Source organism: Scyliorhinus canicula, chromosome 11, assembly GCF_902713615.1.
Source record: "Scyliorhinus canicula chromosome 11, sScyCan1.1, whole genome shotgun sequence".
NCBI classification, from domain to species: Eukaryota; Metazoa; Chordata; class Chondrichthyes; order Carcharhiniformes; family Scyliorhinidae; genus Scyliorhinus; species Scyliorhinus canicula.
In genome coordinates this window covers 145050518-145074029 of record NC_052156.1, presented here as the reverse complement: position 1 = coordinate 145074029, position 23512 = coordinate 145050518, and the positions used below count along the sequence as shown (strand labels likewise).

The 23512-nt window shown below is 56.5% G+C and overlaps 1 protein-coding gene across 1 annotated transcript; it reads right to left on the bottom strand.

Moving 5' to 3' along the window:
- Positions 1–4611: 4611 nt before the first annotated feature.
- LOC119973677 (protein ATP6V1FNB-like) lies at positions 4612–22767 on the bottom strand. The gene is made up of 2 exons (XM_038812059.1): positions 22230–22767; positions 4612–4927 (listed from the first exon to the last, which is right to left on the bottom strand). The coding sequence occupies exons 1-2, from the start codon at positions 22648–22650 to the stop codon at positions 4812–4814; spliced, it is 537 nt and encodes a 178-aa protein (XP_038667987.1). The 5' UTR covers positions 22651–22767; the 3' UTR covers positions 4612–4811.
- Between the last annotated feature and the right edge of the window lie 745 nt (positions 22768–23512).

Here is a 23512-nt window from a genome sequence, read left to right as displayed (position 1 = left end):
CAGAGCAGACTCGATAGGTCGAGCGGCCTAATTCTGCTCCTATGTCTTATGGTCTAAAAGCTGTCAATAGAAATGATGATGTGGAGATTCACCTGAAGAAGGAGCCGTGCTCCGAAAGCTCGTGTTTGAAACAAACCTGTTGGACTTTAACCTGGTGTTGTAAGACTTCTTACAATAGAAATGATGAAATCCCTTGTAAGTTTATAAGATGATACATAGAATTTACAGTGCAGAAGGAGGCTATTCGTCCCATCGAGTCTGCACCGGCTCTTGGAAAGAGCACCCTACCCAAGGTCAACACCTCCACCCTATCCCCATAACCCAGTAGCCCCACCCAACACGAAGGACAACTTTGGACACTAAGGGCAATTTAGCATGACCAATCCACCTAACCTGCACATCTTTGGACTGTGGAAGGAAACCGGAGCACCCGGAGGAAACCCACGCACACACGGGGAGGACGTGCAGACTCCGCACAGACAGTGACCCAAGCCCGAATCGAACCTGGGACCCTGGAGCTGTGAAGCGATTGTGCTATCCACAATGCTACCGTGCTGCCTGGAATAACAGTCCAAGTCCAATAAGAGTCCAACAGTGTCACAGGCGATTGTGTCACTTCATATAACTTTCAGAAAAAGTTCCCATTTCAAGAAGAACTAAAAGCCATTTTACATTCTTGTCTGCACAAAAGTTGCAAAATTTTTCTGATACAATTAAATAAAAAAATATATAAATTTGAGCTTCATTTACATAATTTTCAAAATGTGACCCGTGAAGGCGCAAACTTTTTCCCACGTTTTGCCAGCCCTATGAATTAAAATCAGTTCAAAATAGCAGAAATAATTTGCAACACCACTTTTGTAAACATTCTGTGAAATAGTACAATCCCACTGCACAATGTCTGCAGATTGTCATCACAATGTTCAATAGCAGGAGCATTTTGCTGGTTTCATACATTCCAGTACCATCAAAATAATTAAACAATCATTAGTCCAAAATTCAAAAATATCAATTATCTGTGTGGTAATCTCATGGCTGCAATGAGATATTTTCACACAACGTATATCAGAATTTTATTATGGCCATGATAGGAGTATGATTTCCATTATTCACCTTCCTTCAACATCCCGGTGGCTACCATTGACCAGAAACTGAACTGGACCAGCCATATAAATACTGCAGCTGAAAGAGCAGGTCAGAGGCTGGAAATCCTGGGGTGACTAACTCACCTCCTCACTCCCCAAAGCCTGGTCACCAGCAATAATAATAACCTTTATTAGTGTCACAAGTAGGCTTACATTAAAACTGCAATGAAGTTACTGTGAAAATCCCCTAGTCGCCACACTCTGGTGCCTGTTCGGGTACACAGAGGGAGAATTCAGAATCTCCAATTCACCTCACAAGCACGCATTTTGGAACTTGTGGGACGAAACCAGAGCACCCGGAGGAAACCCATTATAAGGCACAAGTCAGGAGTGTGATGGAATACTCTCCGCTTGCCTGGATGAGTGCAGCTCCACCACCGACACACAGTGGCAAGATACACATCAAGCCTCCAACAGCACCTTCCAATGCAAAGCTTCTATGACCTAGAAGGCAAGGGCAATAGACACATGGAATACCACCAACTGCAAGTTTCCCCCCTCCCCCCACGTCACTCACCATCATCATCAACTTGGAAATATATCACGTTTATTCTCTCGAGATCAAAAGCCTAGATCTTCCTAATCGCGATTTGGGTTTTTTATTCTTACATGGGATGTGGGCCAGCATGTGTTGCCCATCCGACTGAGTGGCTGGCTGGAGGCATTGCTGTGGATCTGGTGATTCATGTGGGTCTGGAGCACTATGATCAAGGATGGCAGGTTTCCTGCCTAATGGGCTTTACAATGGTTACATGGTCATTATTCGCCTTCCAATGAATTCAAATTTCACGATCTGCCACAGCGGGATTTGAAGCCAGGTCCCCAGAGCATTATGCTGAATTTCTGAATTACGAGTCCAGTGACAATACCACTATGCCACCTCCTCCCCACCACTGCAGTTCAAGTAGCAGTTAATTCACCACCACTGTCTCAAGGCCAATTCGGGATGGGCAGTAAATGCTGACACTCAAACCCTACGAACAAATAAAAAATGTTTATGTGAATAAATCCAATTTCATTCAGATGAATGTTATAATTATACACAACACAGATTAGATAAATCCAAATAAAATGTGCTTGTACAGAAAGAAAAATACTTCACTTTATATTCTTCTTTATTCTTTCCAAGTGACTGTAATATAAATGAAGAAAACGTTAGCTTTCACACTGAAACAATTCTTGCTCAAAGGGAAGAAGGCAGAGCCAATGGCACCAAAACGTTTTTTTTTTGCCCTCAAAGCTGGACAATGAAGGGGATTGTTCACTCTTTCCTTCTTTAACTTATCCTTTTTTTCAAACTGATTTTCAGTACTGCCTGTGCAGCATTCTGCTTTTCTATTTCTGATGTTTGCTACTTAACCTTATTTGCAATGATGGTGAGTTATAACTAAAAAGTACTGGTTGCCCGATTTGGTCAATTTGCAAATTGCTCTTACTCTTCAGGTGCCCACTTGGGGTGACTGTAAGCACCATCAATTTGTCTTGATAAACTAACAAGTTACTTTGAATCCAAGAGTCCTCACCCAGCAGCACCCTGTGCACTTTGCTGTGTTGCGTGTGGTCCTCTCATTTTTGGCCCCAGATATAGTTGGAGGTGATCAATCTCCAATTGGTCCTCACAACAACCTTCCCTTTCTGGGACACTTTCTGGTACCTATTGAAGCCGAGGACTATACAAGTAATACAGTGGTTTTACGGCCACTGTCTCGTTAAAGTACCATCCAACTTGGGTACCGACTCTATTCTCTAAACAAACTGAATACCACTTACACACACATATACTCTTTATCCTGTGCCTTGCTCTGTATTCATTGCTGTGAGTTGCTGACAGTAGAAGTAGACTACCTCCTGTTCTGGAACGTGTTTTCTTCGAGTTCTCAACGGTTGAGGGTTCACTTGTGCCTTTTGCTGACCTGACCAACCAGACTTACAAATTCTCACAGGTTCAGGCCAAGACGGGCTCACCGAAGTTAATCTTTTTGAAACTCGCAACGTTCACTTGAGTGGGAATGGAGTCAGTTGTATGGCTCTCCTGACAGTCAGTTTAATCTTTATTTCAGCATTTAAAAAAAAAAATTACAAGCAGAATATCATCAACAGATAGTTTATAAAGCAATTTACAACAAATCAGGTATCATCAGCCATCAGAGAACGATTGAACATAGACATGTGTTCTGCTCACTGTACTAATGAAAGGAAATGCTTCCCCATTTATATTACTTTAATTCGGTAAACAGGGATTTTTTCCTTTTCTCCTTCGGATCTTTTAACGCACATTGCCTTATATAATGATCTGTCGCCTAATTCTTAACATTTCTTCTACTTGACAAAGCCTTCAACCATCATTATAATCACAACTGCCATTGCAGAGTCCCAACAACTTACACTTATATAGCGTGATTAACAGTAAAACATCCCAAGGGATATCAATAAATAATTCTGACCATTTTTTGACACTGATTCATAAAAGAGAAATTAGAAAATCTGAACAAGTTTTTGATCAAAGAGGTGTAAAGGTTTAGGAGCATAAAGAGAGTCGGACAGGTCTCAGAAGGGCCTTAGTGTGGCACAGTGGATAGCACTGCTGCCTCACAGTACCAGAGACCCAGGCTCGATTCCAACCACAGGTGACTGGCTGTGTGGATGGAGTTTGCACTTTCTCCCCGTGTCTTCCTGGGTTTCCTCCGGGTGCTCCAGTATCCTCCTGCAGTCCAAAGATGTGCAGGTTAGGTGGATTGGCCATGATAAATTGTCCCTTAGTGTCCAAATGTTTGGTGGGGTTACTGGGATAGGTCGGGGGAGTGGGCCAAGTTAGGGTGTCCTTTCAGAGGATTGATGCAGACCCAATGGGCTGATTGGCCTCCTTCTGCACTGTAGGTATTCTATGATTCTAAGGCAATTATTGTAGCACAGCTTGGCGGAGCGATTAAAATCAGAGATGTGCAGGGGGCCAGAACTGAGGCCTGCAGAGATCGCAAAAGCTTGTCGGGCTGGAGGAGGTTAGATTGAGGTCAGTGAAGGGTTCGGAAACAATGAGGGTTTTAAAAATGGAGGTGTTGTGGGACGAAGGGCAGGGGAAAGTCAGCAAGCACGGGGGTGACGGGGGAATGAGATTTGGAGTGAGATATGATATGGGGAACTGAGTTTTGGGTGAACAGAGGTTTATATGGGGTGAAAGATGGGAGGCCGGCCAGGTGAACACTGGGACCATCACATTCTGAAACATGTTTAATCTCCAAGGCCTTGCTTAATAACCAGTTCATTCGTGAACACACTAAATATTGATAGGCTAATCTTCAACATCTCTCTCCCTCCCATACATATATCAATACTCAGAAATGATTGGCCCCTCAAAGAATGCGCTCGCTTCAGAGCCCCTCAGAAACAGCGACACATCCTCATTGTGGCCCTCAGAGAATATATCCCTTCTGTGCAGACCCCAAAGGAAAAACCACACCTCTGCACATTTCTCTCACAAAGTTTTATTAGAATGACTATTTACCTCAAAACCTATTAGATACGAAGGTGGTCTGAGTTACTGAGTAAGTCCTACCATTTCTCGGAGCAGCGACAGTGCAACCTGAGGGTCCTGGCCTCAGCTATGAACAGGAGCAGGCTTCAAAAAACTGCTCCGGGTGTTGTCCTGATTCCTTAGCCTGCTCCCAATTAATCCAAGACATCATTTGATGCTTGTTTGCTGAAGATACCATTTCTTCGGTAGAAAGTAGTTTCCACCTTTGCCGATCGCCCAAAAGAAGGCTTCTTGTAATCAGCATCATCCTCTGTCGGGAGAGAAGAACAGAGAACAGCAATTGGTTGAAATGCTCTTGCTGTTCCCACCAGATGGGACACTCTTTCCTGATGTGGCTAACTGTACACTTGGGTGAAGATGGATGCGCACTTTCCCCAGGACAGTGACCCAGAGCAGACACGTGGCAAAGCGCTGCTCACTCTCCATGCTCCAAGCCGAGAATATAAATATGTTTGAGAATATTTATATGTCTTATAAATAAAAGAGTGCAAAGCTTCTCAATGGAACACCAATTTGAGGGGAAATTATAACTGTCACAGAAAACTGAAGCTCTGAGTTCAGGTCATGTTAGTGAGGTTAGAAACCAGAGGGAACTTTATTCTGTATCTAACCCTTGCTGTACCGGCCCTGGGAGTATTTGGCGAGAGAGTGCAGAGGGAGCTTTACTCTGTATCTAACCTGTGCTATGCTTGTCCTGGGAGTATTTGGCAGGAAAGTGCAGGGTGAGCCCAAATGGAAGAAAACCTTGAATTCAGTCTAATTGTAAAGAATCACAATTGAGCAAACATTCCACTGAAAGTCTGCTTTGCCACCCAGAGAACAGGAGCATCAGTGTCTGGAATGGATTTGAGTCCAGAGGTGAACCTGGTTTGTTCAACAGTGTTTAACACAAGACCCAACAAGAAGATAAACGTTCAATCTCTAACTATACACCAAAAGTTCAATCTCTAACTAGATACCAATCCAGTTCCTTGGGACACTGAGCTCAGTGGCCATTCTTAATGTTACTGACACTTGGCCAGTAACATCGGTCCAAATTGCTGCCCAGTAAGACTGACCTCTCACCCTTCTCCTCCCACCCTGCTCCCAGTAACTGACCCCACCCTGCTCCCAGTAACTGACCCCACCCTGCTCCCAGTAACTGACCCCACCCTGCTCCCAGTAACTGACCCTACCCTGCTCCCAGTAACTGACCCCACCCTGCTCCCAGTAACACTGACCCCACCCTGCTCCCAGTAACTGACCCCACCATGCTCCCAGTAACTGACCCCACCCTGCTCCCAGTAACACTGACCCCACCCTGCTCCCAGTAACACTGACCTCACCCTGCTCCCAGTAACACTGACCCCACCCTGCTCCCAGTAACACTGACCCCACCCTGCTCCCAGTAACACTGACCCCACCCTGCTCCCAGTAACTGACCCCCCCCTGCTCCCAGTAACACTGACCTCACCCTGCTCCCAGTAACACTGACCCCACCCTGCTCCCAGTAACTGACCCCACCCTGCTCCCAGTAACTGACCCCACCCTGCTCCCAGTAACTGACCCCACCCTGCTCCCAGTAACACTGACCCTACCCTGCTCCCAGTAACTGACCCCACCCCTGCTCCCAGTAACTGACCCCACCCTGCTCCCAGTAACACTGACCCCACCCTGCTCCCAGTAACACTGACCCCACCCTGCTCCCAGTAACTGACCCCACCCTGCTCCCAGTAACACTGACCCCACCCTGCTCCCAGTAACACTGACCCCACCCTGCTCCCAGTAACTGACCCCACCCTTCTCCCAGTAACACTGACCCCACCCTGCTCCCAGTAACTGACCCCACCCTGCTCCCAGTAACACTGACCCCACCCTGCTCCCAGTAACACTGACCCCACCCTGCTCCCAGTAACTGACCCCACCCTGCTCCCAGTAACTGACCCCACCCTGCTCCCAGTAACTGACCCCACCCTGCTCCCAGTAACTGACCCCACCCTGCTCCCAGTAACTGACCCCACCCTGCTCCCAGTAACACTGACCCCACCCTGCTCCCAGTAACACTGACCCCACCCTGCTCCCAGTATCACTGACCCCACCCTGCTCCCAGTAACTGACCCCACCCTGCTCCCAGTAACACTGACCCCACCCTGCTCCCAGTAACTGACCCCCCCCTGCTCCCAGTAACTGACCCCACCCTGCTCCCAGTAACTGACCCCCACCCTGCTCCCAGTAACACTGACCCCACCCTGCTCCCAGTAACTGACCCCACCCTGCTCCCAGTAACACTGACCCCACCCTGCTCCCAGTAACTGACCCCACCCTGCTCCCAGTAACACTGACCCCACCCTGCTCCCAGTAACTGACCCCACCCTGCTCCCAGTAACACTGACCCCACCCTGCTCCCAGTAACACTGACCCCACCCTGCTCCCAGTAACACTGACCGCACCCTGCTCCCAGTAACTGACCCCACCCTGCTCCCAGTAACACTGACCCCACCCTGCTCCCAGTAACACTGACCCCACCCTGCTCCCAGTAACACTGACCCCACCCTGCTCCCAGTAACACTGACCCCACCCTGCTCCCAGTAACTGACCCCACCCTGCTCCCAGTAACTGACCCCACCCTGCTCCCAGTAACACTGACCCCACCCTGCTCCCAGTAACTGACCCCACCCTGCCCCAGTAACTGACCCCACCCTGCTCCCAGTAACACTGACCCCACCCTGCTCCCAGTAACTGACCCCACCCTGCTCCCAGTAACACTGACCCCACCCTGCTCCCAGTAACACTGACCCCACCCTGCTCCCAGTAACTGACCCCACCCTGCTCCCAGTAACTGACCCCACCCTGCTCCCAGTAACTGACCCCACCCTGCTCCCAGTAACTGACCCCACCCTGCTCCCAGTAACTGACCCCACCCTGCTCCCAGTAACACTGACCCCACCCTGCTCCCAGTAACACTGACCCCACCCTGCTCCCAGTATCACTGACCCCACCCTGCTCCCAGTAACTGACCCCACCCTGCTCCCAGTAACACTGACCCCACCCTGCTCCCAGTAACTGACCCCCCCCCCTGCTCCCAGTAACTGACCCGACCCTGCTCCCAGTAACACTGACCCCCCTGCTCCCAGTAACTGACCCACCCTCCCAGTAACGACCCCCTGCTCCCAGTAACTGACCCCACCCTGCTCCCAGTAACACTGACCCCACCCTGCTCCCAGTAACTGACCCCACCCTGCTCCCAGTAACTGACCCCACCCTGCTCCCAGTAACACTGACCCCACCCTGCTCCCAGTAACTGACCCCACCCTGCTCCCAGTAACTGACCCCCACCCTGCTACCAGTAACACTGACCCCACCCTGCTCCCAGTAACTGACCCCACCCTGCTCCCAGTAACACTGACCCCACCCTGCTCCCAGTAACTGACCCCACCCTGCTCCCAGTAACTGACCCCCACCCTGCTCCCAGTAACACTGACCCCACCCTGCTCCCAGTAACTGACCCCACCCTGCTCCCAGTAACACTGACCCACCCTGCTCCCAGTAACTGACCCCACCCTGCTCCCAGTAACACTGACCCCACCCTGCTCCCAGTAACTGACCCCACCCTGCTCACAGTAACTGACCCCACCCTGCTTCCAGTAACACTGACTCCACCCTGCTCCCAGTAACTGACCCCACCCTGCTCCCAGTAACTGACCCCACCCTGCTCACAGTAACTGACCCCACCCTGCTTCCAGTAACACTGACTCCACCCTGCTCCCAGTAACTGACCCCACCCTGCTCCCAGTAACTGACCCCACCCTGCTCCCAGTAACTGACCCCACCCTGCTCCCAGTAACTGACCACACCCTGCTCCCAGTAACACTGACCCCACCCTGCTCCCAGTAACACTGACTCCACCCTGCTCGCAGTAACTGACCCCACCCTGCTCCCAGTAACACTGACCCCACCCTGCTCCCAGTAACACTGACCCCACCCTGCTCCCAGTAACACTGACCCCACACTGCTCCCAGTAACTGACCCCACCCTGCTCCCAGTAACACTGACCCCACCCTGCTCCCAGTAACACTGACCCCACCCTGCTCCCAGTAACTGACCCCACACTGCTCCCAGTAACACTGACCCCATCCTGCTCCCAGTAACACTGACCCCACCCTGCTCCCAGTAACTGACCCCACCCTGCTCCCAGTAACTGACCCCACCCTGCTCCCAGTAACTGACCCCACCCTGCTCCCAGTAACTGACCCCACCCTGCTCCCAGTAACTGACCCCACCCTGCTCCCAGTAATACTGACCCCACCCTGCTCCCAGTAACACTGACCCCACCCTGCTCCCAGTAACTGACCCCACCCTGCTCCCAGTAACTGACCCCACCCTGCTCCCAGTAACACTGACTCCACCCTGCTCCCAGTAACTGACCCCACCCTGCTCCCAGTAACACTGACCCCACCCTGCTCCCAGTAACTGACCCCACCCTGCTCCCAGTAACTGACCCCACCCTGCTCCCAGTAACACTGACCCCACCCTGCTCCCAGTAACACTGACCCCACCCTGCTCCCAGTAACACTGACCCCACCCTGCTCCCAGTAACTGACCCCACCCTGCTCCCAGTAACTGACCCCACCCTGCTCCCAGTAACACTGACCCTACCCTGCTCCCAGTAACTGACCCCACCCTGCTCCCAGTACACTGACCCCACCCTGCTCCCAGTAACTGACCCCACCCTGCTCCCAGTAACACTGACCCCACCCTGCTCCCAGTAACTGACCCCACCCTGCTCCCAGTAACACTGACTCCACCCTGCTCCCAGTAACTGACCCCACCCTGCTCCCAGTAACACTGACCCCACCCTGCTCCCAGTAACTGACCCCACCCTGCTCCCAGTAACTGACCCCACCCTGCTCCCAGTAACTGACCCCACCCTGCTCCCAGTAACTGACCCCACCCTGCTCCCAGTAACACTGACCCCACCCTGCTCCCAGTAACACTGACCCCACCCTGCTCCCAGTAACACTGACCCCACCCTGCTCCCAGTAACTGACCCCACCTTGCTCCCAGTAACACTGACCCCACCCTGCTCCCAGTAACACTGACCCCACCCTGCTCACAGTAACACTGACCCCACCCTGCTCCCAGTAACTGACCCCACCCTGCTCCCAGTAACTGACCCCACCCTACTCCCAGTAACACTGACTCCACCCTGCTCCCAGTAACTGACCCCACCCTGCTCCCAGTAACTGACCCCACCCTGCTCCCAGTAACACTGACCCCACCCTGCTCCCAGTAACACTGACCCCACCCTGCTCCCAGTAACACTGACCCCACCCTGCTCCCAGTAACACTGACCCCACCCTGCTCCCAGTAACTGACCCCACCCTGCTCCCAGTAACACTGACCCCACCCTGCTCCCAGTAACTGACCACACCCTGCTCCCAGTAACTGACCCCACCCTGCTCCCAGTAACACTGACCCCACCCTGCTCCCAGTAACTGACCCCACCCTGCTCCCAGTAACACTGACCCCACCCTGCTCCCAGTAACACTGACCCCACCCTGCTCCCAGTAACTGACCCCACCCTGCTCCCAGTAACTGACCCCACCGCTGCTCCCAGTAACACTGACCCCACCCTGCTCCCAGTAACACTGACTCCACCCTGCTCCCAGTAACTGACCCCACCCTGCTCCCAGTAAACTGACCCCCCCCTGCTCCCAGTAACTGACCCCACCCTGCTCCCAATAACTGACCCCACCCTGCTCCCAGTAACACTGACCCCACCCTGCTCCCAGTAACTGACCCCACCCTGCTCCCAGTAACACTGACCCCACCCTGCTCCCAGTAACTGACCCCACCCTGCTCCCAGTAACACTGACCCCACCCTGCTCCCAGTAACACTGACCCCACCCTGCTCCCAGTAACTGACCACACCCTGCTCCCAGTAACTGACCCCACCCTGCTCCCAGTAACTGACCCCAGCCTGCTCCCAGTAACACTGACCCCACCCTGCTCCCAGTAACTGACCCCAGCCTGCTCCCAGTAACACTGACCCCACCCTGCTCCCAGTAACACTGACCCCACCCTGCTCCCAGTAACACTGACCCCACCCTGCTCCCAGTAACACTGACCCCACCCTGCTCCCAGTAACACTGACCCCCACCCTGCTCCCAGTAACACTGACCCCACCCTGCTCCCAGTAACTGACCCCACCCTGCTCCCAGTAACACTGACCCCACCCTGCTCCCAGTAACTGACCCCACCCTGCTCACAGTAACTGACCCCCCCCTGCTCCCAGTAACTGACCCCACCCTGCTCCCAGTAACTGACCCCCCCCTGCTCCCAGTAACTGACCCCACCCTGCTCCCAGTAACACTGACCCCACCCTGCTCCCAGTAACTGACCCCACCCTGCTCCCAGTAACTGACCCCACCCTGCTCCCAGTAACTGACCCCACCCTGCTCCCAGTAACTGACCCCACCCTGCTCCCAGTAACACTGACCCCCACCCTGCTCCCAGTAACACTGACCCCACCCTGCTCCCAGTAACTGACCCCACCCTGCTCCCAGTAACACTGACCCCACCCTGCTCCCAGTAACACTGACCCCACCCTGCTCCCAGTAACACTGACCCCACCCTGCTCCCAGTAACTGACCCCCCCCTGCTCCCAGTAACTGACCCCACCCTGCTCCCAGTAACACTGACCCCACCCTGCTCCCAGTAACACTGACCCCACCCTGCTCCCAGTAACTGACCCCACCCTGCTCCCAGTAACACTGACCCCACCCTGCTCCCAGTAACACTGACCCCACCCTGCTCCCAGTAACTGACCCCACCCTTCTCCCAGTAACACGGACCCCACCCTGCTCCCAGTAACTGACCCCACCCTGCTCCCAGTAACACTGACCCCACCCTGCTCCCAGTAACACTGACCCCACCCTGCTCCCAGTAACTGACCCCACCCTGCTCCCAGTAACTGACCCCACCCTGCTCCCAGTAACTGACCCCACCCTGCTCCCAGTAACTGACCCCACCCTGCTCCCAGTAACTGACCCCACCCTGCTCCCAGTAACACTGACCCCACCCTGCTCCCAGTAACACTGACCCCACCCTGCTCCCAGTATCACTGACCCCACCCTGCTCCCAGTAACTGACCCCACCCTGCTCCCAGTAACACTGACCCCACCCTGCTCCCAGTAACTGACCCCCCCCTGCTCCCAGTAACTGACCCCACCCTGCTCCCAGTAACTGACCCCCACCCTGCTCCCAGTAACACTGACCCCACCCTGCTCCCAGTAACTGACCCCACCCTGCTCCCAGTAACACTGACCCCACCCTGCTCCCAGTAACTGACCCCACCCTGCTCCCAGTAACACTGACCCCACCCTGCTCCCAGTAACTGACCCCACCCTGCTCCCAGTAACACTGACCCCACCCTGCTCCCAGTAACACTGACCCCACCCTGCTCCCAGTAACACTGACCCCCACCCTGCTCCCAGTAACTGACCCCACCCTGCTCCCAGTAACACTGACCCCACCCTGCTCCCAGTAACACTGACCCCACCCTGCTCCCAGTAACACTGACCCCACCCTGCTCCCAGTAACTGACCCCACCCTGCTCCCAGTAACTGACCCCACCCTGCTCCCAGTAACACTGACCCCACCCTGCTCCCAGTAACTGACCCCACCCTGCTCCCAGTAACACTGACCCCACCCTGCCCCCAGTAACTGACCCCCACCCTGCTCCCAGTAACACTGACCCCACCCTGCTCCCAGTAACTGACCCCACCCTGCTCCCAGTAACACTGACCCCACCCTGCTCCCAGTAACACTGACCCCACCCTGCTCCCAGTAACTGACCCCACCCTGCTCCCAGTAACTGACCCCACCCTGCTCCCAGTAACTGACCCCACCCTGCTCCCAGTAACTGACCCCACCCTGCTCCCAGTAACTGACCCCACCCTGCTCCCAGTAACACTGACCCCACCCTGCTCCCAGTAACACTGACCCCACCCTGCTCCCAGTAACACTGACCCCACCCTGCTCCCAGTAACTGACCCCACCCTGCTCCCAGTAACACTGACCCCACCCTGCTCCCAGTAACTGACCCCCCCCCCTGCTCCCAGTAACTGACCCGACCCTGCTCCCAGTAACACTGACCCCCCCTGCTCCCAGTAACTGACCCCACCCTGCTCCCAGTAACTGACCCCACCCTGCTCCCAGTAACTCTGACCCCACCCTGCTCCCAGTAACTGACCCCACCCTGCTCCCAGTAACTGACCCCACCCTGCTCCCAGTAACACTGACCCCACCCTGCTCCCAGTAACTGACCCCACCCTGCTCCCAGTAACTGACCCCCACCCTGCTACCAGTAACACTGACCCCACCCTGCTCCCAGTAACTGACCCCACCCTGCTCCCAGTAACACTGACCCCACCCTGCTCCCAGTAACTGACCCCACCCTGCTCCCAGTAACTGACCCCCACCCTGCTCCCAGTAACACTGACCCCACCCTGCTCCCAGTAACTGACCCCACCCTGCTCCCAGTAACACTGACCCCACCCTGCTCCCAGTAACTGACCCCACCCTGCTCCCAGTAACACTGACCCCACCCTGCTCCCAGTAACTGACCCCACCCTGCTCACAGTAACTGACCCCACCCTGCTTCCAGTAACACTGACTCCACCCTGCTCCCAGTAACTGACCCCACCCTGCTCCCAGTAACTGACCCCACCCTGCTCACAGTAACTGACCCCACCCTGCTTCCAGTAACACTGACTCCACCCTGCTCCCAGTAACTGACCCCACCCTGCTCCCAGTAACTGACCCCACCCTGCTCCCAGTAACTGACCCCACCCTGCTCCCAGTAACTGACCACACCCTGCTCCCAGTAACACTGACCCCACCCTGCTCCCAGTAACACTGACTCCACCCTGCTCGCAGTAACTGACCCCACCCTGCTCCCAGTAACACTGACCCCACCCTGCTCCCAGTAACTGACCCCACCCTGCTCCCAGTAACACTGACCCCACCCTGCTCCCAGTAACACTGACCCCACACTGCTCCCAGTAACTGACCCCACCCTGCTCCCAGTAACACTGACCCCACCCTGCTCCCAGTAACACTGACCCCACCCTGCTCCCAGTAACTGACCCCACACTGCTCCCAGTAACACTGACCCCATCCTGCTCCCAGTAACACTGACCACACCCTGCTCCCAGTAACTGACCCCACCCTGCTCCCAGTAACTGACCCCACCCTGCTCCCAGTAACTGACCCCACCCTGCTCCCAGTAACTGACCCCACCCTGCTCCCAGTAACTGACCCCACCCTGCTCCCAGTAATACTGACCCCACCCTGCTCCCAGTAACACTGACCCCACCCTGCTCCCAGTAACTGACCCCACCCTGCTCCCAGTAACTGACCCCACCCTGCTCCCAGTAACACTGACTCCACCCTGCTCCCAGTAACTGACCCCACCCTGCTCCCAGTAACACTGACCCCACCCTGCTCCCAGTAACTGACCCCACCCTGCTCCCAGTAACTGACCCCACCCTGCTCCCAGTAACACTGACCCCACCCTGCTCCCAGTAACACTGACCCCACCCTGCTCCCAGTAACACTGACCCCACCCTGCTCCCAGTAACTGACCCCACCCTGCTCCCAGTAACTGACCCCACCCTGCTCCCAGTAACACTGACCCTACCCTGCTCCCAGTAACTGACCCCACCCTGCTCCCAGTAACACTGACCCCACCCTGCTCCCAGTAACTGACCCCACCCTGCTCCCAGTAACACTGACCCCACCCTGCTCCCAGTAACTGACCCCACCCTGCTCCCAGTAACACTGACTCCACCCTGCTCCCAGTAACTGACCCCACCCTGCTCCCAGTAACACTGACCCCACCCTGCTCCCAGTAACTGACCCCACCCTGCTCCCAGTAACTGACCCCACCCTGCTCCCAGTAACTGACCCCACCCTGCTCCCAGTAACTGACCCCACCCTGCTCCCAGTAACACTGACCCCAACCTGCTCCCAGTAACACTGACCCCACCCTGCTCCCAGTAACACTGACCCCACCCTGCTCCCAGTAACTGACCCCACCTTGCTCCCAGTAACACTGACCCCACCCTGCTCCCAGTAACACTGACCCCACCCTGCTCACAGTAACACTGACCCCACCCTGCTCCCAGTAACTGACCCCACCCTGCTCCCAGTAACTGACCCCACCCTGCTCCCAGTAACACTGACTCCACCCTGCTCCCAGTAACTGACCCCACCCTGCTCCCAGTAACTGACCCCACCCTGCTCCCAGTAACACTGACCCCACCCTGCTCCCAGTAACACTGACCCCACCCTGCTCCCAGTAACACTGACCCCACCCTGCTCCCAGTAACACTGACCCCACCCTGCTCCCAGTAACTGACCCCACCCTGCTCCCAGTAACACTGACCCCACCCTGCTCCCAGTAACTGACCACACCCTGCTCCCAGTAACTGACCCCACCCTGCTCCCAGTAACACTGACCCCACCCTGCTCCCAGTAACTGACCACACCCTGCTCCCAGTAACTGACCCCACCCTGCTCCCAGTAACACTGACCCCACCCTGCTCCCAGTAACTGACCACACCCTGCTCCCAGTAACACTGACCCCACCCTGCTCCCAGTAACACTGACCCCACCCTGCTCCCAGTAACTGACCCCACCCTGCTCCCAGTAACTGACCCCACCCTGCTCCCAGTAACACTGACCCCACCCTGCTCCCAGTAACACTGACTCCACCCTGCTCCCAGTAACTGACCCCACCCTGCTCCCAGTAACTGACCCCCCCCCTGCTCCCAGTAACTGACCCCACCCTGCTCCCAATAACTGACCCCACCCTGCTCCCAGTAACACTGACCCCACCCTGCTCCCAGTAACTGACCCCACCCTGCTCCCAGTAACACTGACCCCACCCTGCTCCCAGTAACTGACCCCACCCTGCTCCCAGTAACACTGACCCCACCCTGCTCCCAGTAACACTGACCCCACCCTGCTCCCAGTAACTGACCACACCCTGCTCCCAGTAACTGACCCCACCCTGCTCCCAGTAACTGACCCCAGCCTGCTCCCAGTAACACTGACCCCACCCTGCTCCCAGTAACTGACCCCAGCCTGCTCCCAGTAACACTGACCCCACCCTGCTCCCAGTAACACTGACCCCACCCTGCTCCCAGTAACACTGACCCCACCCTGCTCCCAGTAACACTGACCCCACCCTGCTCCCAGTAACACTGACCCCACCCTGCTCCCAGTAACACTGACCCCACCCTGCTCCCAGTAACTGACCCCACCCTGCTCCCAGTAACACTGACCCCACCCTGGTCCCAGTAACTGACCCCACCCTGCTCACAGTAACTGACCCCCCCTGCTCCCAGTAACTGACCCCACCCTGCTCCCAGTAACTGACCCCCCCCTGCTCCCAGTAACTGACCCCACCCTGCTCCCAGTAACACTGACCCCACCCTGCTCCCAGTAACTGACCCCACCCTGCTCCCAGTAACTGACCCCACCCTGCTCCCAGTAACTGACCCCACCCTGCTCCCAGTAACTGACCCCACCCTGCTCCCAGTAACACTGACCCCACCCTGCTCCCAGTAACACTGACCCCACCCTGCTCCCAGTAACTGACCCCACCCTGCTCCCAGTAACACTGACCCCACCCTGCTCCCAGTAACACTGACCCCACCCTGCTCCCAGTAACACTGACCCCACCCTGCTCCCAGTAACACTGACCCCACCCTGTTCCCAGTAACTGACCCCACCCTGCTCCCAGTAACTGACCCCACCCTGCTCCCAGTAACACTGACCCCACCCTGCTCCCAGTAACTGACCCCACCCTGCTCCCAGTAACACTGACCCCACCCTGCTCCCAGTAACTGACCCCAGCCTGCTCCCAGTAACTGACCCCACCCTGCTCCCAGTAACACTGACCCCACCCTGCTCCCAGTAGCACTGACCCCACCCTGCTCCCAGTAACTGACCCCACCCTGCTCCCAGTAATACTGACCCCACCCTGCTCCCAGTAACTGACCCCACCCTGCTCCCAGTAACACTGACCCCACCCTGCTCCCAGTAACTGACCCCACCCTGCTCCCAGTAACTGACCCCCCCCCTGCTCCCAGTAACTGACCCCACCCTGCTCCCAGTAACACTGACCCCACCCTGCTCCCAGTAACACTGACCCTACCCTGCTCCCAGTAACTGACCCCACCCTGCTCCCAGTAACACTGACCCCACCCTGCTCCCAGTAACACTGACCCCCCCCTGCTCCCAGTAACTGACCCCACCCTGCTCCCAGTAACTGACCCCACCCTGCTCCCAGTAACACTGACCCCACCCTGCTCCCAGTAACTAACCCACCCTGCTCACAGTAACACTGACCACACCCTGCTACCAGTAACTGACCCCACCCTGCTCCCAGTAACACTGACCCCACCCTGCTCCCAGTAACACTGACCGCACCCTGCTCCCAGTAACACTGACTCCACCCTGCTCCCAGTAACTGACCCCACCCTGCTCCCAGTAACTGACCCCACCCTGCTCCCAGTAACTGACCCCACCCTGCTCCCAGTAACTGACCCCACCCTGCTCCCAGTAACACTGACCCCACCCTGCTCCCAGTAACTGACCCCACCCTGCTCCCAGTAACACTGACCCCACACTGCTCCCAGTAACACTGACCCCACCCTGCTCCCAGTAACTGACCCCACCCTGCTCCCAGTAACACTGACCCCACCCTGCTCCCAGTAACTGACCCCACCCTGCTCCCAGTAACACTGACCCCATCCTGCTCCCAGTAACTGACCCCACCCTGCTCCCAGTAACACTGACCCCACCCTGTTCCCAGTAACTGACCCCACCCTGCTCCCAGTAACTGACCCCCCCCTGCTCCCAGTAACTGACCCCACCCTGCTCCCAGTAACACTGACCCCACCCTGCTCCCAGTAACACTGACCCCACCCTGCTCCCAGTAACACTGACCCCACCCTGCTCCCAGTAACACTGACCCCACCCTGCTCCCAGTAACTGACCCCACCCTGCTCCCAGTAACTGACCCCACCCTGCTCCCAGTAACACTGACCCCACCCTGCTCCCAGTAACACTGACCCCACACTGCTCCCAGTAACTGACCCCACCCTGCTCCCAGTAACACTGACCCCACCCTGCTCCCAGTAACACTGACCCCACCCTGCTCCCAGTAACACTGACCCCACCCTGCTCCCAGTAACTGACCCCACCCTGCTCCCAGTAACTGACCCCACCCTGCTCCCAGTAACACTGACCCCACCCTGCTCCCAGTAACACTGACCCCACCCTGCTCCCAGTAACTGACCCCACCCTGCTCCCAGTAACACTGACCCCACCCTGCTCCCAGTAACTGACCCCACCCTGCTCCCAGTAACACTGACTCCACCCTGCTCCCAGTAACTGACCCCACCCTGCTCCCAGTAACTGACCCCACCCTGCTCCCAGTAACACTGACCCCACCCTGCTCCCAGTAACTGACCCCACCCTGCTCCCAGTAACACTGACCCCACCCTGCTCCCAGTAACACTGACCCCACCCTGCTCCCAGTAACTGACCCCACCCTGCTCCCAGTAACTGACCCCACCCTGCTCCCAGTAACACTGACCCCACCCTGCTCCCAGTAACTGACCCCACCCTGCTCCCAGTAACTGACCCCACCCTGCTCCCAGTAACTGACCCCACCCTGCTCCCAGTAACACTGACCCCACCCTGCTCCCAGTAACTGACCCCACCCTGCTCCCAGTAACACTGACCCCACCCTGCTCCCAGTAACTGACCCCACCCTGCTCCCAGTAACTGACCCCACCCTGCTCCCAGTAACACTGACCCCACCCTGCTCCCAGTAACACTGACCCCACCCTGCTCCCAGTAACACTGACCCCACCCTGCTCCCAGTAACTGACCCCACCCTGCTCCCAGTAACTGACCCCACCCTGCTCCCAGTAACACTGACCCCACCCTGCTCCCAGTAACACTGACCCCACCCTGCTCCCAGTAACACTGACCCCACCCTGCTCCCAGTAACACTGACCCCATCCTGCTCCCAGTAACACTGACCCCACCCTGCTCCCAGTAACACTGACCCCACCCTGCTCCCAGTAACACTGACCCCACCCTGCTCCCAGTAACTGACCCCACCCTGCTCCCAGTAACACTGACTCCACCCTGCTCCCAGTAACACTGACCCCACCCTGCTCCCAGTAACACTGACCCCACCCTGCTCCCAGTAACACTGACCCCACCCTGCTCCCAGTAACACTGACCCCACCCTGCTCCCAGTAACACTGACCCCACCCTGCTCCCAGTAACTGACCCCACCCTGCTCCCAGTAACTGACCCCACCCTGCTCCCAGCAACACTGACCCCACCCTGCTCCCAGTAACTGACCCCACCCTGCTCCCAGTAACACTGACCCCACCCTGCTCCCAGTAACACTGACTCCACCCTGCTCCCAGTAACTGACCCCACCCTGCTTCCAGTAACACTGACCCCACCCTGCTCCCAGTAACTGACCCCACCCTGCTCCCAGTAACACTGACCCCACCCTGCTCCCAGTAACTGACTCCACCCTGCTCCCAGTAACTGACCCCACCCTGCTCCCAGTAACACTGACCCCTCCCTGCTCCCAGTAACTGACCCCACCCTGCTCCCAGTAACTGACCCCACCCTGCTCCCAGTAACTGACCCCGCCCTGCTCCCAGTAACACTGACCCCACCCTGCTCCCAGTAACTGACCCCACCCTGCTCCCAGTAACACTGACCCCACCCTGCTCCCAGTAACACTGACCCCACCCTGCTCCCAGTAACACTGACCCCACCTGCTCCCAGTAACTGACCCCACCCTGCTCCCAGTAACACTGACCCCACCCTGCTCCCAGTAACACTGACCCCACCCTGCTCCCAGTAACACTGACCCCACCCTGCTCCCAGTAACTGACCCCACCCTGCTCCCAGTAACACTGACCCCACCCTGCTCCCAGTAACACTGACCCCACCCTGCTCACAGTAACACTGACCGCACCCTGCTCCCAGTAACACTGACCCCACCCTGCTCCCTGTAACACTGACCCCCACCCTGCTCCCAGTAACACTGACCCCACCCTGCTCCCAGTAACACTGACCCCACCCTGCTCCCAGGAACACTGACCCCATCCTGCTCCCAGTAACACTGACCCCACCCTGCTCCCAGTAACTGACCCCACCCTGCTCCCAGTAACTGACCCCACCCTGCTCCCAGTAACACTGACCCCACCCTGCTCCCAGTAACACTGACCCCACCCTGCTCCCAGTAACACTGACCCCACCCTGCTCCCAGTGACACTGACCCCACCCTGCTCCCAGTAACTGACCCCACCCTGCTCCTAGTAACACTGACCCCACCCTGCTCCCAGTAACACTGACCCCACCCTGCTCCCAGTAACTGACCCCACCCTGCTCCCAGTAACTGACCCCACCCTGCTCCCAGTAACACTGACCCCACCCTGCTCCCAGTAACTGACCCCACCCTGCTCCCAGTAACTGACCACACCCTGCTCCCAGTAACTGACCCCACCCTGCTCCCAGTAACTGACCCCACCCTGCTCCCAGTAACACTGACCCCACCCTGCTCCTAGTAACACTGACCCCACCCTGCTCCCAGTAACTGACCCCCCCTGCTCCCAGTAACACTGACCCCACCCTGCTCCCAGTAACTGACCCCACCCTGCTCCCAGTAACACTGACCCCACCCTGCTCCCAGTAACTGACCCCACCCTGCTCCCAGTAACACTGACCCCACCCTGCTCCCAGTAACTGTCCCCGCCGTGCTCCCAGTAACTGACCCCACCCTGCTCCCAGTAACTGACCCCACCCTGCTCCCAGTAACTGTCCCCGCCGTGCTCCCAGTAACTGACCCCCCCCTGCTCCCAGTAACTGACCCCACCCTGCTCCCAGTAACACTGACCCCACCCTGCTCCCAGTATCACTGACCCCACCCTGCTCCCAGTAACAGACCCCACCCTGCTCCCAGTAACACTGACCCCACCCTGCTCCCAGTAACTGACCCCACCCTGCTCCCAGTAACACTGACCCCACCCTGCTCCCAGTAACTGACCCCACCCTGCTCCCAGTAACTGACCCCACCCTGCTCCCAGTAACACTGACCCCACCCTGCTCCCAGTAACACTGACCCCACCCTGCTCCCAGTAACTGACCCCCCCTGCTCCCAGTAACCGACCCCACCCTGCTCCCAGTAACTGACCCCACCCTGCTCCCAGTAACACTGACCCCACCCTGCTCCCAGTAACACTGACCCCACCCTGCTCCCAGTAACTGACCCCACCCTGCTCCCAGTAACTGACCCCACCCTGCTCCCAGTAACTGACCACACCCTGCTCCCAGTAACTGACCCCACCCTGCTCCCAGTAACTGACCCCACCCTGCTCCCAGTAACACTGACCCCACCCTGCTCCTAGTAACACTGACCCCACCCTGCTCCCAGTAACTGACCCCCCCTGCTCCCAGTAACACTGACCCCACCCTGCTCCCAGTAACTGACCCCACCCTGCTCCCAGTAACACTGACCCCACCCTGCTCCCAGTAACTGACCCCACCCTGCTCCCAGTAACACTGACCCCACCCTGCTCCCAGTAACTGTCCCCGCCGTGCTCCCAGTAACTGACCCCCCCTGCTCCCAGTAACACTGACCCCACCCTGCTCCCAGTAACTGACCCCACCCTGCTCCCAGTAACACTGACCCCACCCTGCTCCCAGTAACTGACCCCACCCTGCTCCCAGTAACACTGACCCCACCCTGCTCCCAGTAACTGTCCCCGCCGTGCTCCCAGTAACTGACCCCACCCTGCTCCCAGTAACTGACCCCACCCTGCTCCCAGTAACTGTCCCCGCCGTGCTCCCAGTAACTGACCCCCCCCTGCTCCCAGTAACTGACCCCACCCTGCTCCCAGTAACACTGACCCCACCCTGCTCCCAGTATCACTGACCCCACCCTGCTCCCAGTAACTGACCCCACCCTGCTCCCAGTAACTGACCCCACCCTGCTCCCAGTAACACTGACCCCACCCTGCTCCCAGTAACACTGACCCCACCCTGCTCCCAGTAACTGACCCCACCCTGCTCCCAGTAACACTGACCCCACCCTGCTCCCAGTAACACTGACTCCACCCTGCTCCCAGTAACTGACCCCACCCTGCTCCCAGTAACTGACCCCCCCCTGCTCCCAGTAACTGACCCCACCCTGCTCCCTGTAACACTGACCCCACCCTGCTCCCAGTAACTGACCCCACCCTGCTCCCAGTAACACTGACCCCACCCTGCTCCCAGTAACTGACCCCACCCTGCTCCCAGTAACACTGACTCCACCCTGCTCCCAGTCACTGACCCCACCCTGCTCCCAGTAACTTACCCCCCCCCTGCTCCCAGTAACACTGGCCTGAAAAGCCTACATAGCAACACTATCTGCTGCCCTGCCCATCTGCCATAAACGTCCTCATGTAATTGTCTCTCACCTAATTTCCAACCATAATCCCAGGAGGAGGTGATAGCATTCTCATATTTCTCACTGGGGCCTTTCTTCGTCCGGGCCTTTAGGTATTGGTATCTGCCTTTCTCCTCTTTAGAGAATCCATCGTAAAGCAGGGCTCGCACCTCAGGGGTTACCGGCCTCATGTCGCTTAGCAAAACTGTCGCAACTTTCCCTGCAGCTTCTGGCTTTTCTGCGGCTCCTTTCTTCGCTGAGGCCTCCTTTTCTTGCTTTGTTGGTGCGTTCTTCTGGAGGTCTATGTGCGGTAGTGCAGTCCCCTTCTTACGCTCTGTCCCTCTTACCGAGGGTTTGTGGAGGTTACCACCCTGGCCACGCTTCAGCCAACACAGTCTCAGCAGATCCTCTTTGGTCATGCTTTTCTTCATGTTTTGCTTCTCAGTATCCATGTTGAGTTTTCTCTCCACTGTCGTGGGTTTTCAGTTGTCCTTGTCCATGAGTTTTTGAAATCTGGGCACATACAGGGTGAGCACAACAGACAGGGCTCTCCATGTACTGACTGGCTGTCCATCTGGTATCTAAGCAATCAGTGTTACATTTATAACTGTGATGAGAGACAGGAAGTGACATGGATAATGAGACTGACATGGGACGACAGGAGAGACTGAATGGGTTGAGCCTTTTTTCTGTAGAAAATAAATGAGCGAGGGTGTGAGCCCAGAAAGGTCGCTCCGATCCAGGACAAATCAGCCTGCTTGATTGGCACCCCATCTACCACCTTCAATTTACACTTCCTCCACCGCACCGCAGTGGCAACAGTGTATTGGATAGGTGCACTAGAATGATTGGGAGTAGGTTGATTTGATCTTAGTTTCAGACTAGTTCGGCACACCATTGTGGGCCGAAGGGCCTGTACTGTGCTGTACAGTTCTATGTACCATCTACAAGATGCACTGCAGGAGCTCACCAAGGTTCCTTTGACAGCACCTTCAAAAACAGCAACCTCTAATAGCTACAAGGGCAGCAGATACCTGGGGACAGCACCACCTGCTGGTTCCTCTCCAAGTCACTCACCACCCTGACTTGGAAACATATTGCCATGCCTTCACTGTCGGTGGGTCAAATCCTGGAACTCTCTCCCTAACAGCAGTACCACGGCTGTACCTACATCAGATAGACTGCACAGTTTAGGAAGGCAACAAAACACCATCTCCTCGACGGCAATTAGGGGTGGGCAATAAATGCTGGCCCAGCCAGCGACACCTACATCGTATGAACAATCTTTTTTAAAATCCTTGGGATTAAAGGATC

What these genes read in the sequence shown, in the direction of transcription:
- LOC119973677 (XM_038812059.1), bottom strand. Translation starts at nt 22,650, where the DNA reads ATGGATACTGAGAAGCAAAACATGAAGAAAAGCATGACCAAAGAGGAT. An exon ending in GGATTATGGTTGGAAATTAG is followed by an intron (nt 4,928 to 22,229) that starts GTGAGAGACAAT and finishes CTCTCCCGACAG; the next exon opens with AGGATGATGCTGATTACAAG.